A 16,284-nucleotide genomic window follows, 5' to 3' on the forward strand; every position below is an offset into this window, starting at 1 on the left:
CATTAATTTCAAGATTTACAGTAATACCAAACTATCCATAATGAAATATTCATTATAATTATTGTTGTTATTCATACAGTCTTCTCTTTGTGTCTGAGATGTTGAGAGCAATTGTTTTTTGATTCTATTGCAGACATGATTAAAATGTTTGAGCCCATTTCTGGTGTCCCCCGCCGTGATATTGCTGGAATATTGCTAAAAGCATTAAAAACATACTCACTCACTGTAACCATGGGAAGTTCAACATTTTTGGATATAAACCAGTTGATGTTTAGTTTCTGTTAACAGGGTCTATCACATGATACTGTATGTATGAGGGGGTTGTGTCAGAGCGTTTGACAATCAGAGTAATGGTTGCCAACCTTCCCATCCCACTTAAGTTAATGCAATAATTATGCTTTCTCGTCCAATCAACGGTTTCACAAGATTTGAATTAGAAGTTTATGGATTTCTTTCAGGTACTCCAATTTATTTCTAAATTTCTCATTAGTAACTTGATAATTAGCTTGTCGTTAATTATTTTCCCAGATTGAATGGAGTGACACTCTTGTGACAAGCAAGTAGTGAAATAGGACGGTAATTAATCAGGGTTCTACGAGACCTCAGGCAAACCGAGGAATAAAATCATTTGTGTCTTGATTGATGAGGTGGTGGCGACTTAACCCTTTTAAAGCTGGACGTTTTTTATGATGTCTTTTATCAGCTTGGGTCTGTATCATTGAAGGGATTTAATTTTTTGTCAGGGGGGAAAAAATGGTACGGCTTGACAAGTTGAGTTTTCATCTGATCTTGTTGTGGTTATGTTTTTGCAGTGGTTAATATGTTGTAAATGTTTTTATTCCTCAACATTGAAGTGTGTCTTTTTTCTCAGATTTGAATCATTGATGTTGAATGTCAAGATGTTAGTAAAGATGTAAAAAAATATAGTTTATGTGGCGTTTTTTTTCATATTTTTGTTTTTGCTCTAGATTCTATTTTGTTGACCTTATTTTGTATTTGCATCATTAATTATGTAAGCTTTTCGACCAATACTATTCATTTTCTGCATTAGTATTCCATTATTGCAAGCTTTAATTTATTTACATTAAGCTGTATTTTATTACATTCAAGTTCATTTTTATTTAGGTGTTTATGTTTTAAGGTATTTATAAATGTTGGTAGCAATATGATGGTCTGGCACAGTACATTCATGAAACACCAGTTTGTGTGTAGTAGACAACGATAAACTCTGCTATGCGATATGCGTCTTTTAGTCGGAACTTTCATTCGAAGAAAAAAATCCTTGTATATCTTATGAGACTATCAGTTTCCATCCATGTTTTCTCTACACCATGTAAGTGAATATGAAATCAAAATGGCTGCCACATTTTAAGAAATTGAGTTCACTCCTTTCATTTGATTTTCTTTGCGTCTGCTGTTCTCTCCAGAGTTGAAATAGACATTATTATGTACCCCTGACTTCTGTCTCAAGAGTAACTGGTATTGTAAATTAAATAGCTCCGTTTTGATATTGGATGCCTGATACAGAAATAAATTGTCATCTAAGATTTCATCCATAGTAATAAGGGTGGTTCTAAAATGAGATAGGGTTTTATTCCATGTTGAGTCCGGTCGTGCTTTAATGAATGCAATGCAGGTCCATCGAGGATACGTACACATTCGACTGTGCCAATTTGCAAGATTTGGGTGAGGCAAGCGTGCCCTCAATGAGCTTGTTACTATGGGGGTTTTGCCCAATGTTCTGGCATTTTCTTATTGAAAGAGAGCGAGAGCCTAACCTCTGTTGGGAGAAATGACTGACAGGATGACGATTTTGTGAAAAAGTCTTTAAAGTTTGCGTCCCTATAGGGATTATGTTGGAAATGTGTATAAGAGGGTCTGTTGGCTCGTCAGATTAAAAGGGGAATAACAAAGGTGGTGATACTGTCGGTCGATGTATTCAGTCCGTATTCGTTCAAAAACTGTTCCTTCATGAATGTGTTTACTGCCTAAATATTCATTGAACTATAAGGACCTTGACATGAATGCCTTTTATGGTGGATAAAAACAGATTGTTATGATTCTTAAAAATACAACCTTTGATTTGAACAATTGGTTAGTTTTATGATTAACAGAAGAGTTGGGTGGAAAGTTACTACAAAATACGCATTAGTGATACGACCAAGACATTAAGCAGGTTTTATTATTAATAAAATACGAAATCTGTTGTACTTGTGCGGATTATATGATAGATATTCTTCAGCAATCATTGTGGCCAGCCTCACCATAGGAGTAGAGGCCTTCTGATCTTTAACACTACATATTGGGTTCCATTGACTGTTCACCGAGTCCTATTTCCAGACTCCAATTAATACTACAGAACAATATGGATTATGGAAAAGAATTAAGTGTGCTTGACAGGACTGCCCGTTCTCACCCCAAATATTTAACTCACTATTGTGACGGACATTGTTTTGAACTTTTTAATAATATGCTCACCACCAAAAGAAACGCCAACCATAGAATATAAAGAGAAGTGTGTACGATAAGAAAAGATGTTTCCAATGTGTACCACTTAATGACAAAACTAACAATCAGTCAAGTGTTACCATAGAGTGACTATATTCCTGTCACGATATGCTGCACATGATTTCCAAACTGTACACGCTAGTTCTGCATGCGAAATGGTGCATCTCGAGTCATGGATCTATGACATCACATGTGATGCGTTCATGAGCGTCGGTTCACACAACAGTGCAGTATGTTACTTTGTGCATCGAATCTATCTAATATCTCTTGAATATGAGTAATTCTTCATATATTGTGTATGGTATTCATGTTTCTTTTGGCAGTGGGGGGCACAGGTGGCCCAGTCGTCTAAGGCGCCGCGATTCGCTGTGCAGAGTTGCGTCCCTTGGGCACGCCAGAAACCTATGATTGTGGGTTCGAATCCCGGTTCGTCCCGATTATGTTTCTAGGTTTGTCAGCACCATACCCGTGCTCGTGGGTTTCACTGAAGTGGTAAACGTCTGAGACCTGCATCACTTCAGGCTTTCCTCCCACATTAAGCTGACACGCCGTGATATAACTGGAATAATGTTAAAAGCGGCGTTAAACCCAACTCACTCACTCACTCACTCTTTTGGCAGTGAGTATATTTTGCTCTTACTGAATATGATGGGTGTTCCTGTTTTGACAAACACTGCTATTTGTGCCACATTGCCACAGTCTGTTGTCATTGGCAACAGAATTGGTCTACATAAAATAAAGTAGATATTTGGACAATAAAATATCTTGAATCTTATATTTTGTTTCTTCATGTATTTATTGGTATTCATTTTGAAAATATTCATTGACAGATAATTTGTTATTATGATTAAAGAGGAACTAGTATATTTTTTATATATTTTGATGGGGCAGTTAAAATTTTGGAGTATATTTGCAGAATTGTTAATATTTCTTATCCCGATTTGTAGCACTTTATGTGCAATGAGGAACATTGATATTGTTATGTAAGGACATGCACAGACTTCTGAGTGACAGACTTATCATCCCATGAAACCAGAGAAAATTAAATATCAGGTTTTTATTGAAAAAGGTGATCAGTTTGCAATCTTGGTATTTTTATAAACTATGACATGTGTAATATCAGTGTGACTTGGGAGAAGAAATAAATGAGTTTCACCAGAAACTTTGAACTCTCTTCCTGAGGTGGTTCTCACAAGGCGTGGGTGGTAAGATGGCCTTCTGATTCAGTGTTGTTGCTGAGCACCCAGACTTTCTACAGCGTGTGACGCCCATTCTTGGTGTCCTCTACCTTCGTGTTCCTTGAAATGTCTTATATTGTAGTGAACCTCACTCACTCACTCACTCACTCACTCACTCTTACTCTCACTCACTCACTCACTCACTCAAACCCACCCACCCACCCACTCACTCACTCACTCACTCACTCACCCACTCACTCACTCACTCACTCACTCACTCACTCACTCACTCACTCACTCACTCACTCACTCAAATCCACCCACCCACTCACTCATTCACTCACTCAAACCCACCCACCCACTCAAAACACATTATCACAGATTATCTCTGTCTCCTTAAAGAATGTTGTCCCTTGGCAAGAGGCTTAAGACTTTGACCTTTTCTTCTCAAGGGAAAGATAATCTGTAATTCCCCGAAACTCGTTGGATATTCTCTAGTTATTCAACAGTGACAGGTACAGCTACCACCCACCTGCTGAGTCCAATTTGTGGGATTGAATGCCGATATTTCATGGTATCCTTTTCCGTATCTACCAATGAAAAGTAAACAAACAGACTAAAGACGGCTTGGCTGTCAACACATGGAGGTCAAATGTCACTAGACCCAGAGCTTATGAATATGTATGTCTGCAATGTGCAAACATGTAATAATAGGAGGCTTCTGAGAATTTTGACTTTTTAAGTTTGCAAAGTCAGTGCCTGTGAAAGTTATCATTGTAAATCAGAGTCCTACATTTCATCAGGTTGTATGTCGATGTTTGTTTAGATTCTAATGGCATCACATGAATCATACATGTTCCTGAGTTAACTGTCCTTGACAACTTCACACCTGTAATAATGGTCGGTGTTCCCGCTGGCTTTTGAAACTGCCAGTCCTGGTGGACTGGCAACACTAAGAATTACCAATCCCCCAAATGTTTGGCAGTCCCTACTTTCAACAAATACAAAAACGTATAAAAATTACCTGGTTTTAATTCTTTCAACATCATGTTCAATGCCTTGACGTCATCTCTGAAGTAACTCAGTAGATCTACGTCATTCACACTAAGTTCAGTCACAACTTTCTCTCTTTGTTTTTGAAAATTTAGACACTAAGTCGGTACAAGTATATATTTACCTTGAAGGAAAGCGAAATGTTATTCCCTTGCACTAAAAATAGACAAGGGGAAACCCTGATGGTAACTGACAACCTGACTTCATTAAAAAAATATACTCATATGAATATCGCTGATGTTTTGCACTATCAACCAGCAGCTTGCCTGGCGGAGACCTGTAGGGAGTCTAGGGTAGACTAGATTGCCAGTACCTCACAATTAAAGCCAGCGAAATTACGGAGGTTGGAATGCATGACCTATCTGATGGTGCCGCATCATGCTCCAATGGCGTTGATCATTGCTCATGATATCAACCACTAGTTTGTTTGACCTTGTTGAGATCACCATGTGTTTCACCATGTTTGGTTGTTTCTTTGTTTAACACCACCCTCAGCATTATTCCAGCTGTTTGATGGCCCAGACAATCTGGTGATTGATATTGTGAGCAATGATCCATACTGTCTAGGTATGAGGACATGCAATCGATATAGTCACCAAGCCTGACCACCCAACAGAGGTTGCTGGGGACCATTATAATCCAGTGAGTGAGTGAGTTGTGTTTAACGACGCTTTTAACAGTATTCCAGTTACATCACAGCATGTCAGCTTAATGTGGGAGGAAAGCTGGAAGTGATGCAGGTCTCAGACGTTTACCACTTCGGTGAAACCCACGAGCACGGGTATGGTGCTGACAAACCTAGAAACATAATCGGGGCGAACTGGGATTTAAACCCACAATCATAGGTTTCTGGCGAACCCAAGGGACGCAACACTGCACAGCGAATCGCGGCGCCTTAGACAACTGGGCCACCCGTGCCCCCCATTATAATCCAGACTTCCCACGGGGTATTCCACTGATAGTTGTAAGATTGTTGATGTGTTCATTGGTAAGCCTTCAAATATATCCATCTTTTCCATAAAACAGATATTGACACCAAAATCTGTTTTGCTCCACACAGAAGGGTATGATAACAGTAGAGAACAAGTACAGTGGCTGCTTGATCTTGGGTGATACGGATGGGGTATAAATTTGTTATCAGGATTACCATGACAGAAAATGTATTTTGATAAGATATTACCACGATCAAGCCAGTAAACAAACTAGTTGACCAAATGAAACCAGCCATGACAGACAACAGGATATTTATTTCTCACACAATCCCAGCTAATCATATTCCAGACCAGACCCATACCACAAGTTTTTTCTCGGCAGCTATTGTATGTAGTTGTCGGCGTTAAGATCTTTTTTCATTCAAGCAGAAAATAGCCATGATTCTACAAAAATCTTTTGAGGTTTAGGGCTTTCTTTGCCCAAAATTGTTGGAATTGAAACAAAATCTTCCCACTCCTCAGCTTCTAGCCTTTTGTTGCCACGGAGATTAGAATCAGGATGTGCTGACTGTCTCTGTACGGGAGGCCTGATATAGATCTCACATGTCAACATGTTGCTTGTAAGTTTAAATTGATAATGACAGTAACGTCCAGTATTCTGATTGTGGTCCACTGACATACTTGTAGCCTCCTGCACTCTGGCATAACCTGAACTCAATTGTTTATTGAAAAAAAATGTATTGTCCTTCATGGGATTTATTTCTTGTGGTATTTTATTCAGCATTTTCATTGTATTGTATGCATTTCAGAGTATTTAGAGACCATTGAAGATCCGGGGTAGAATAGGTCTTCAGCAACCCATGCCTGCCGTAGAAAGGGACTAAGCTTGTCTTAAGAGGCGACTAACGGGATTGGGTGGTCAGGCTTGCTGACTTGGTTGATGAATGTCATCGTATTCCAATAACGTAGATTGAATGCTCATGATGTGATCAATCACTGGATTGTCAGGTCCAGACTCGATTATTTACAGACCTCTGACATTTAGCTGGAATGTTTAGAGCGGCGTTCAACAACAAGCAAATAATATTAAGATATTTTTTTTCCAAACATAAGTGATACTGCTTTGAAAAAGTTCCAATATATTTGAAAATTTTCACTTCGAGAATGATTTTACTATATATGGTTGAAACTAATATCACTTGCTTTGAAATTACATGTTCAAGGTAACTGTAAATAAAAGTTCAGTCCTTAAAAGCATATTTGCAGTGTTTGAACACATCCACATTTCAATATTTTCTGTGTCTTATATCTGCCTGTAATTACATCATTTGAATTAAAGTCAAATTTATTGTTATACTTTGACACGCAATAATTAATAATTAATATGTAAAAGAATTGTCAAAAATTTGGTACGGCCTAAACAGTAGTAGCTACATCAAATCGAGCCCCTAGACATTTTCCCGATGAGGAGAATGTGTTTGTGCAAACACCCGACTCTCGAGAAGCTTACAACATAGATGCACCGTGGCATGATGCTAGCTCATTAGAGAGCTCTTCAAGTCCTGCAGTATCGGAGCTAGATACCGGAAGTCTATTGAAAACAGGCAGCTGTTCCAATATAAAAATTATGAATTAATTTGCCTTGCGTCCATCCCTTGCTCAGCCATGGAGGACTGTGAATGGTTTGCTATCAAAGAGCGCGGGACTTGGGAGTAGGGAAATAAAATGTGTGAAAAGTTGTTGCTTTCTCTGCATAGGACGATCAGTACAATTCGAGAAAAAGTGCCTTCATTGTGGGGAAGAGATGCATTGAACGTACTGTTGCAAGTTGAATAGCCGGACTCTTTATGATGGAGGTTAGCAAGACAAGTGAACCGTGACATATTGAAATATGCTGATCTGGCAGTTGAATAAAAATGCGTGATTTTTCGATAATAGATAATTTTATCGAAAGTTACTTTTCTCTTTCTGTTATAGTGTTCAATGACAGAAGAAGGCTGAGGTCTGAGGGGTCATGTCAAAAGTTCTTTTCAATTTCTTTATCATTTCAATGAGAAAAGACATGCACTTGAAACTCTCTTAAAATTATTTCTGGTTATGAATCTTCAGAGATTCCTGGAACCATGTTGCATTGTATAGGCTATGAAATAGTTGAACCATTTGCCCGACTAAGGAGAACCGACGTCATTTCTCACGTCAAACATTTTAATGTCAAGGTCATGTTGAAACATTTGATTAGTAATTTGAAGTACAAATGTAACTTTTCATGGTATGTAGAGATAGCTATTGTGAAAGTTTAACACTGTTGTGTCAAACTTTGATGTGTCAAACTTATAGTTGTCTCGAAGTTGAAGCTTGGTCCCTGCTTATTCTTTCTTTATTCATCATTGTTTGACCTCTGACATGTCGAATCAGATGTGTCGAAGTTACGGTTGTCTCGAAGTCATTTATTCTGATAGGTCGACATTTATTTCATTTTCTCATTGTTTGTTTGTCGCATATGTTTCATGTTTTTCATTCTTCATGTCAATCGGCAAATGCATGTCGAGTTCATTTTTTTATTTTGTTGAACCTCTGCTAACTCGAAGTATTTACCTAGGTCCGTTCAACTCGATGGTGTTTGACTTAAATTGCAAGTGATTTTGATACGGTTCCTGGTGAGATGGAGGAAACAAGGAACAAGGGAACAAGGAATACATGGTCAAGTTGTACTCACTCTGTCAAGGTCAAATTGACTGTCAAATCTTAACAATCAAATACAAACATTGTGAGGATGTATGAAAATTAAAAATGTAAACTGGTTATGATACGGTCCCAGATGAGATTTGTGTGAGCAGCCATCTGAAACACAAGGGACAGATGGTCAAGTGGTGCAAGTTCTCCTGCTGAGTTTAGATCTTCTTTTTTCTTTAAAAAGAAAATCAAGCTGGTGTGTCAAGAGACTGACATGATTTACCTGTCATCCTTCATTCTTTGTTAATTCAAAGTGAATGCTTCACATTATTGAAGAAACTTGTCAATGGATGACGAGTTGACTTGTGAAGTGTCTAGTGTTAGTCGTCTTTCAGTCAGTCCCATCAACCGAGCCACTGGTTTTTGTCCATATTAGAGCGGATATCTTTTATGAATGTAAAATTGCTCTTGTGTTTTGTGAAAATGACAATTTAGGTGTGTTAGATGTCAGTTTCAGATCAGTGGTTCCCTTAATGAATTATCAACAGGTGAGAAGATGTCGACAAGATCCCTGTAGATTTCTCCTTGAATCATAAATCAACCATTACACATTGTTGTGACACCGAACATGCCTCTGTTGTCGGATCAAGATATGATACAAAATGCATAAACACTTGACACTGTATCCAATCATCGAAAGGAATTATGAGAAGCTTTTTGTAAACTTTGCTAAGTTAAGATAAAAATAGCTTGAAAATTTTCAGAAAATAGTAAATTGCAATTAACTCATATTTCATCATTTGTTATATCATTATGTTGTTTTGTTTAACCCAGCAGTCAGTAATATAACAGTGAGTGAGTGAGTTGGGTTTAACGCCGCTTTTAACAGAATTCCATTTATATCACGGCGTGTCAGCTTAATGTGAGAGGAAAGCTCGAAGTGATGCAGGTCTCAGACGTTTACCACTTCGGTGAAACCCATGAGCACAGGTATGGTGCTGACAAACCTAGAAACATAATCAGGGCGAACCGGGATTTGAACCTACAATCATAGGTTTCTGGCTTGCCCAAGGGCGCAGCTCTGCACAGCGAATCGCGGCACCTTAGACGACTGGGCCACCCGTGCCCCCCAGTAATATTACAGTCAGGTCATGGCTGCCTGTACATGTTTGAATCCGGACCAGGCAATCCGATGACTGAAAGCATGTGCAGGTACAATGTCATGAAAACACCCAATCCCCAGAACCTGCCTGGCCAATCCCCATGCTTGTCTGCTTTAACAACAACAACAACAACAACAACAACAATGTTAATGTGCCTATATTTATGATGCGCCGCTCCACATCCTGAAGCATGCTCAAAGAGCTACATTGTTACTCTAGGCAAGTTACCCTTGTTTGTAGTCAATTTTCGTTCTCAGCTCCCTAGGGAGCATGCATCCAAGTTGCCTTTGAGGTGTTAGATGGTTTACAGTCACCATCTTATCCTACCGGGTACCCATTCACTGCTGGGTGAACAGAGGCATATTTCGAGCAAAGTCACTTGCCTATGGGAGACCACATGTGCTTCATGTGATAAATCTTAAATGTGCTTAAGTTTGGGAATGGCGTACTGGGGACTGTTCTTACCCAGAAACTCCACAGGGTCTGTTTTATTTCCTAATATTTTTGTGTGATTCATTGAAGTCTGAAACACCATGTCCTAAATGCAAAAATAGATCCTGCTTTGATTCTTTGCAACCAAAATATAAAAATGCAGCATTCCCACCTTCTAATCAAGTTAATTAGTGTGTAACATTAAAGCCTCTACTGTTGATTATTCAACCTTTTAAATGCAATCTGCACGTGACACAAGCTCCAATTTGTCTTAAATTCACAGAAATAGCACCATTCTTTGTCTTTCAGTAACTGAATTCCCTGCCCCAATTTTCTTTCAATTAAAAAAACAACTTTTTTTCTAATTGGTAGATAGTCTTGGATGTGTAACTTTCAACTACACCATGTACAGCGGAAACTTGCTGAAAAGACAGATTTCATTCCAATTAAAAATAGCTGAAGCTTAAAGGTTTTGCGTACTGATTGTTTTATCTGGAGAGCACTTCCTCCTGGAAACAAAATGTCCATCTGCGGAGCTGAAAATTAGCCAATTATGGGACCTCTGATGACAATGACTGTACACTATTGATATCTCATGGACTGGCACCTCCATCAAGTGTTTTGTTATCACAAGTCCCATTTCTTGTCAAATAATCACTTCTTTTACATACGTTAAGGGTTTTCCTTAACAGGGAAAAGGAGGACTATGTTCATTCCCCCTGATAACAAGGGCAGGGTTTTGTCTAAAACTGGCAGCTTAGGTGTTTGAGTCGTCCTGCACCATGACTCTGGAATATATTTACTTTATGAAAAAAAACACAATCTAGAAACGTATACAAAAGCAAGTCTAGCCAGCTCTAGCTAGCTCTATTCCACAATCAGCATCGTCAAGATTTGTATTGTGTATTATAAGATTTCATAGACTAAATGTTAGTCTAGTGTTTGAGTGAAATGACAATTTTATTTGCGCTGGTGAAATATCAATTTGAGCACTCTTCAGTTATTCAAGGATTTCAAAATTAAGTTGGCTGAATTTACAGAGATATCAATATACATTGCTTATTTGTTGCTTCTTTTGTATATGTTGCATATTTGTTGCTTATATTGCATATTTGTTGCTAATGTTGCATATTTGTTGCTAATGTTGCATATTTGTTGCTTTAGTTTCATAATTGTTGCTTATGTTGCATATTTGTTGCTTATGTTGCATATTTGTTGCTTATGTTGCATATTTGTTGCTAATGTTGCATATTTGTTGCTAATGTTGCATATTTGTTACTTATGTTGCATATTTGTTGCTTATGTTGAATATTTGTTGCTTTAGTTGCATATTTGTTTCTTATGTTGCATATTTGTTTCTTATGTTGCATATTTGTTGCTTATGTTGCATATTTGTTGCTTTAGTTGCATAATTGTTGCTAATGTTGCATATTTGTTGCTTATGTTGCATATTTGTTGCTTTAGTTGCATAATTGTTGCTTATGTTGCATATTTGTTGCTTATGTTGCATATTTGTCGCTTATGTTGCATATTTGTTGCTTATGTTGCATATTTGTTGCTAATGTTGCATATTTGTTGCTTATGTTGCATACATGTTTTGCTTATGTTACATATTTGTTGCTTTAGTCGCATATTTGTTGCTTATGTTGCATATTTGTTGCTTATGTTGAATATTTGTTTCTTATTTTGCATATTTGTTGCTTATGTTGCATAATTGTTGCTTATGTTGCATATTTGTTTCTTATTTTGCATATTTGTTGCTTTAGTTGCATAATTGTTGCTTATGTTGCATATTATTTGCTTATGTTGCATATTTGTTGCTTTAGTTGCATATTTGTTGCTTTAGTTGCATATTTATTGCTTTAGTTGCATATTTGTTGCTTATGTTGCATATTTGTTGCTTTGGTTACATATTTGTTGATTATGTTGCATATTTGTTTCTTATGTTGCATATTTGTTGCTTATGTTGCATATTAGTTCACATGAAAAGCATCATATGTGTGTAAATAAAGTATGTAAATTGTGTAAGGCACACATATTTGTCAATCAAAATTGAATGAGAAGAGAGTTACTTCACCGAACATTTTCGCATGAAGCAACATGTGTTTGATTTAATTTGTACTCAAAGTTTTGACTCCTTGAAACCAAAAGAAAAACTGTCCGCTCAACTCTGTATATACGCATAAAAGAGGGCAACTGTTGACAATTTGTTTGGTGTTGGCAAAAGAACAGATATTAATTAGATCGTCCTCTTATCTTTACATAAACGTCCACATTGCAACATTTACACACAGTGCAAATTTACATTTACATTTCCTGGTGTAAATATACACACATATAAACGCGTTCACATGACAAATATCCTCACGTATGTATTTCTACACACATATGCACATATACACGCATATGTACAGCGGCACATGTGAACAGGGTATCAGGGCAGTTGCATTGCTTATGGTACAGATGTCTTTCTGATGTTGCTTGTACATTGCTGGTGTCACTCAAGTTTATGTTGTTAATACGTTGCTCAATGTTACTGATACTGGGTGATGTTACTTATATTTTCAGTATACAAGTCACCAGAGTACGAATCCCTTGGCTTCGACCTTTTGAAGAAGCAGATGGTAGCCATCGGCTATCCTGAAGCAATCAATGACTTTGAATATGATCCGACCTTTCCAATCAGGTAAGCACACAGTTATCTCCCCTTACAACTGATACATTCAGATGCCTCCAGAAGTGATCTTTGTATGGCTCTGGTTCTGAAAGTGTATCATGATGATATAATGCACTATAATGTGTTTGACCTTGCTTCTTTTTTATGGAAGAATCTGTGATAAAGGGTAGCAGAAAACACGAGAATGTGAATCTTGATTTTTGTGGAGGCACGTTAGTCTGTCATACAGACCCTGAAACAAATATATCCAATATAGCCCATGCAAGTCTATAATGTTTGGCAAGTCTAGATTACTGTAGTATCTGAAAATGAAGAAAGTCTCTAGGCTCCTTTCTGTAATATTTTATAACAATAATTTAACAACTGTTTTTTTTCTGTAAAATATATTGATTTCAGAGACTAGATGTTGTCTAGAAGCACATATGATCTGCTGGTTAGAATTAGGATGCTTATTGTTGGGGAAAAAGTCATACATTGTCCATACCCAGCCTTTTACAGCATTGAGGTGTAGACATTCAAGACAGATTAATTTCTGGCATTGACGATTTGATTTCACTTATTGAGATACTTGAAGTTATGAAAATGAGCTATTTAAATATCATCAAAACACATGGCTACATGCAGATGTATATCTTACAAGGCTCAATGTCTGTATTTAGTGAGGATTGTTTGAATAATGCTTCCTTGATTTTAGTGTTATGGGAACATTTTCATCATTACACTGAAATATGATGATATTTAAACATTGAGAAACCATACTCTTGTTGCTGTCGACAAGTGCCATTTGGTATATCCTTACCCTCATATCATTAGCTTCACAGATCACGAAGTAAACATTCAACCTAATACACAGTAATCGGGTTGCGGAAACCATGAAACCTCACAACATCCGGTTGATAACGATAATGGACATGCATCCTATTGAACAGTGATTCAGTACTGTAAGCATGTCTTACAGGTGCCATCACCATTTGGTTGAGATTCATAAACACCTGCTTACAGTGTTCCCGTTTACTGGTAATTACCAGTATATACTGGTAAAATTGGGATTGGACCGGTAATTCATGTGACTGCCAGCCCTGTGGACCGTCAAATAAAGTACCTTATAAATCTTTGTTGTTGAACAAAACATCAGCGATATTTATATAAGTATATAGTTTGAACGAAGTCAGTTTGTCTGTTACCGTCATGTTTTCCCGTTTTTGTTTTTATTGCAAGGAAATAACATTTTGCTTTGCTTTGAGGTTTAATATACCGGTATATCTGTATATTTTTGTTGTTGTAGATTTGTAATTAGCCTTGAAATATTAAAAAAGAAAGAAACTTGTGACTGATTTTTTTGTGAATGCTGTGTAGATCTAACTAAGTTACTTCAGACGTGATGTCTTTGCATTAAACATGATGTTGAAAGAATTAAAACCAGGTAATTTTTATATTTTTTTTAATTAGTTGAAAGTTGGGACTGACAAAATTTTGGACTGGTAATTTTTAGAGTCGCCAGTCCATCGGGACTGACAGTTTCAGAAGTCAGCGGAAGCACTGGCTTATAAGGGAGTCAGAATGGTACATTGGACTCTTAATCTACCAGAGATTGGTAATGTAATTGAAAGGGTTTTATCGCTTTTATGTACAAAATTGTAATTAATTTAAAAAAAATTGTATCTTTGCCTTTGCTGTCCGTACCTTGTTTTAGTAGTGAAAGTTACTATTAAGGAAGGGCGGTCGGGTAGCCTAGTGGTTAAAGCGTTCGCTTGTCACGCCGAAGACCCGGGTTCAATTCCCGACATGGGTACAACGTGTGAAGCCCATTTCTGGTGACCCCCGCCATGATATTGCTGGAATATTGTTAAAAGCAGCGTAAAACCATACTCACTCACACATTCTTGATGTTCACTGCTGTAAAGCTGCAATAAAAAGCATCACATCTTTTTCTTAACAAATTCGTCATGATGTGATCAATGATAATTTATCATCCAAAACTGGCTCCCACAGGAGATATGGCATGGGTGAGATCAAGCGATATCTGGGGGGCACGGGTGGCCCAGTCGTCTAAGGTGCCGCAATTCGCTGTGCAGAGTTGCGTCCCTTGGGCACGCCAGAAACATATGATTGTAGGTTCGAATACCGGTTCTCCACGGTTATGTGTCTAGGTGTGTCAGCACCATACCCGTGCTTGTGGGTTTCACCGAAGTGGTAAACGTCTAAGACCTGCATCTCTTGGGGCTTTCTTCCCACATTAAGCTGACAGGCCTCACTCACTCACTCACTCACTCACTCTCTCACTCACTCACTCACTCACTCACTCACTCACTCACTCACTAACTCAAGCGAGGGCTCGATTTAAGGAACTTGATTCAACTTACACTAAATTCATGTTGACAAGATAACCTAGTTTCATTGGACAAAACCAGGTGCTGGTCCAATGAATTTATCAAGGTCAGACATAGATGCATAAAATAGTCTATATAAATAAAATCTCAGATCTCTGACGACTGCGTCACGATTTTACATAAATTAATGTAGTTTTCAGTGAAACGTAAAATGAACGTGCACATAATCTTGAAGTATCCACAATTTGATGACAAGCCCAAGAAAGCATGACAAATTACACGTATCAGAGAGGTTAGTGGTGTAGTGTGGTACATAAAGCTTAAAGCTATTGAGAGTGATTAAAAATCATAGTTGGGTTGAAAAATAAGGGCAAGTCAGACACAAATTTAAATTTCTTTCACATACACATAAATATTACGTTGCACTTTTCAATAATAGGTTGCAGTGGTGCATGTTGTGTATAGTTAAATGTGAACATTTACATCATATCCTCACAAATGTTAAAGAAATTATCTAAACATTTTCCAAACATTAAAAATCTATCCATGTTTTCCGATACAAAAATACTGACTTCAAACAGGATACAACCTTACAACGTGGAGTAATTATGTCACGACGCTGTAATCCTTCATATAATGGGCAATGAAAAATAATATGTTTTATCACCCATAGGGTTAGAAATAACCAAGTTTATAATAACTGTGTTCATTTGTGCAAATATGACTTTGCATGCACCAGTGTATTGTTTACATCATCAATCAGGAAATACACGAATTCTGACACTCGTTTCGTAAAATCAGTATGACACACGTGCTCGTATAAGAATCTCAATTTATCTTCAGTGACATTGCACAATGAACGATTTGACTCAACATCTTCAATATCACATAGGCTTTTTGTAACGTTTTGTATCCCCAGATATAGGATGGGTACCCACACTACTACCTGGATCTGTGGCTAGTCATGTGATATATTGTTTAATGACAAAAGCTCACTACAGCTCAGTGGTTACACTACAAGTTGCTAATGTTCACATTTCTTTCTGACGATGCACACATTCCTTTGACTTATATATGATTGAGCAAAGATAAAGCTTCAATCAACTCCTGTGTAGGCATGATCTTATCATTTGATACATATATCTAAATAGTTTTTGCCAGGGCTGACATTTTGTTCTCAATTCTTGAGACCTACAGCGGGTACCCGGGTAGGGTCACCGAATAGGGGGATGGGTACCCGGGTAGTAAATTTGGACCCGTCCCAGCCCTACCCAGATAGCAACAAGAGCTTCCAAATGATAGGAGGCACGGGTGGCCCAGTCGTCTAAGGCGCGATTC

General features: G+C 37.7%; 1 protein-coding gene across 2 annotated transcripts in view; it reads left to right on the plus strand.

Annotated features, from left to right (window-relative positions):
* The window catches only part of LOC139452701 (cytosolic purine 5'-nucleotidase-like), a 215,393-nt gene that overhangs the window by 21,500 nt on the left and 177,609 nt on the right, over positions 1–16,284 (plus strand). For both annotated transcript variants that reach the window (XM_071234255.1, XM_071234256.1), the window contains exon 4: positions 12,508–12,625. In XM_071234255.1, coding sequence (XP_071090356.1) covers positions 12,508–12,625 — 118 coding nt within the window. The remainder of the gene's footprint in view (positions 1–12,507; positions 12,626–16,284) is intronic.

This window comes from Haliotis cracherodii, unplaced genomic scaffold (genome assembly GCF_022045235.1).
Source record: "Haliotis cracherodii isolate W230 unplaced genomic scaffold, xgHalCrac1.p SCAF_9, whole genome shotgun sequence".
Classification (NCBI taxonomy): domain Eukaryota; kingdom Metazoa; phylum Mollusca; class Gastropoda; order Lepetellida; family Haliotidae; genus Haliotis; species Haliotis cracherodii.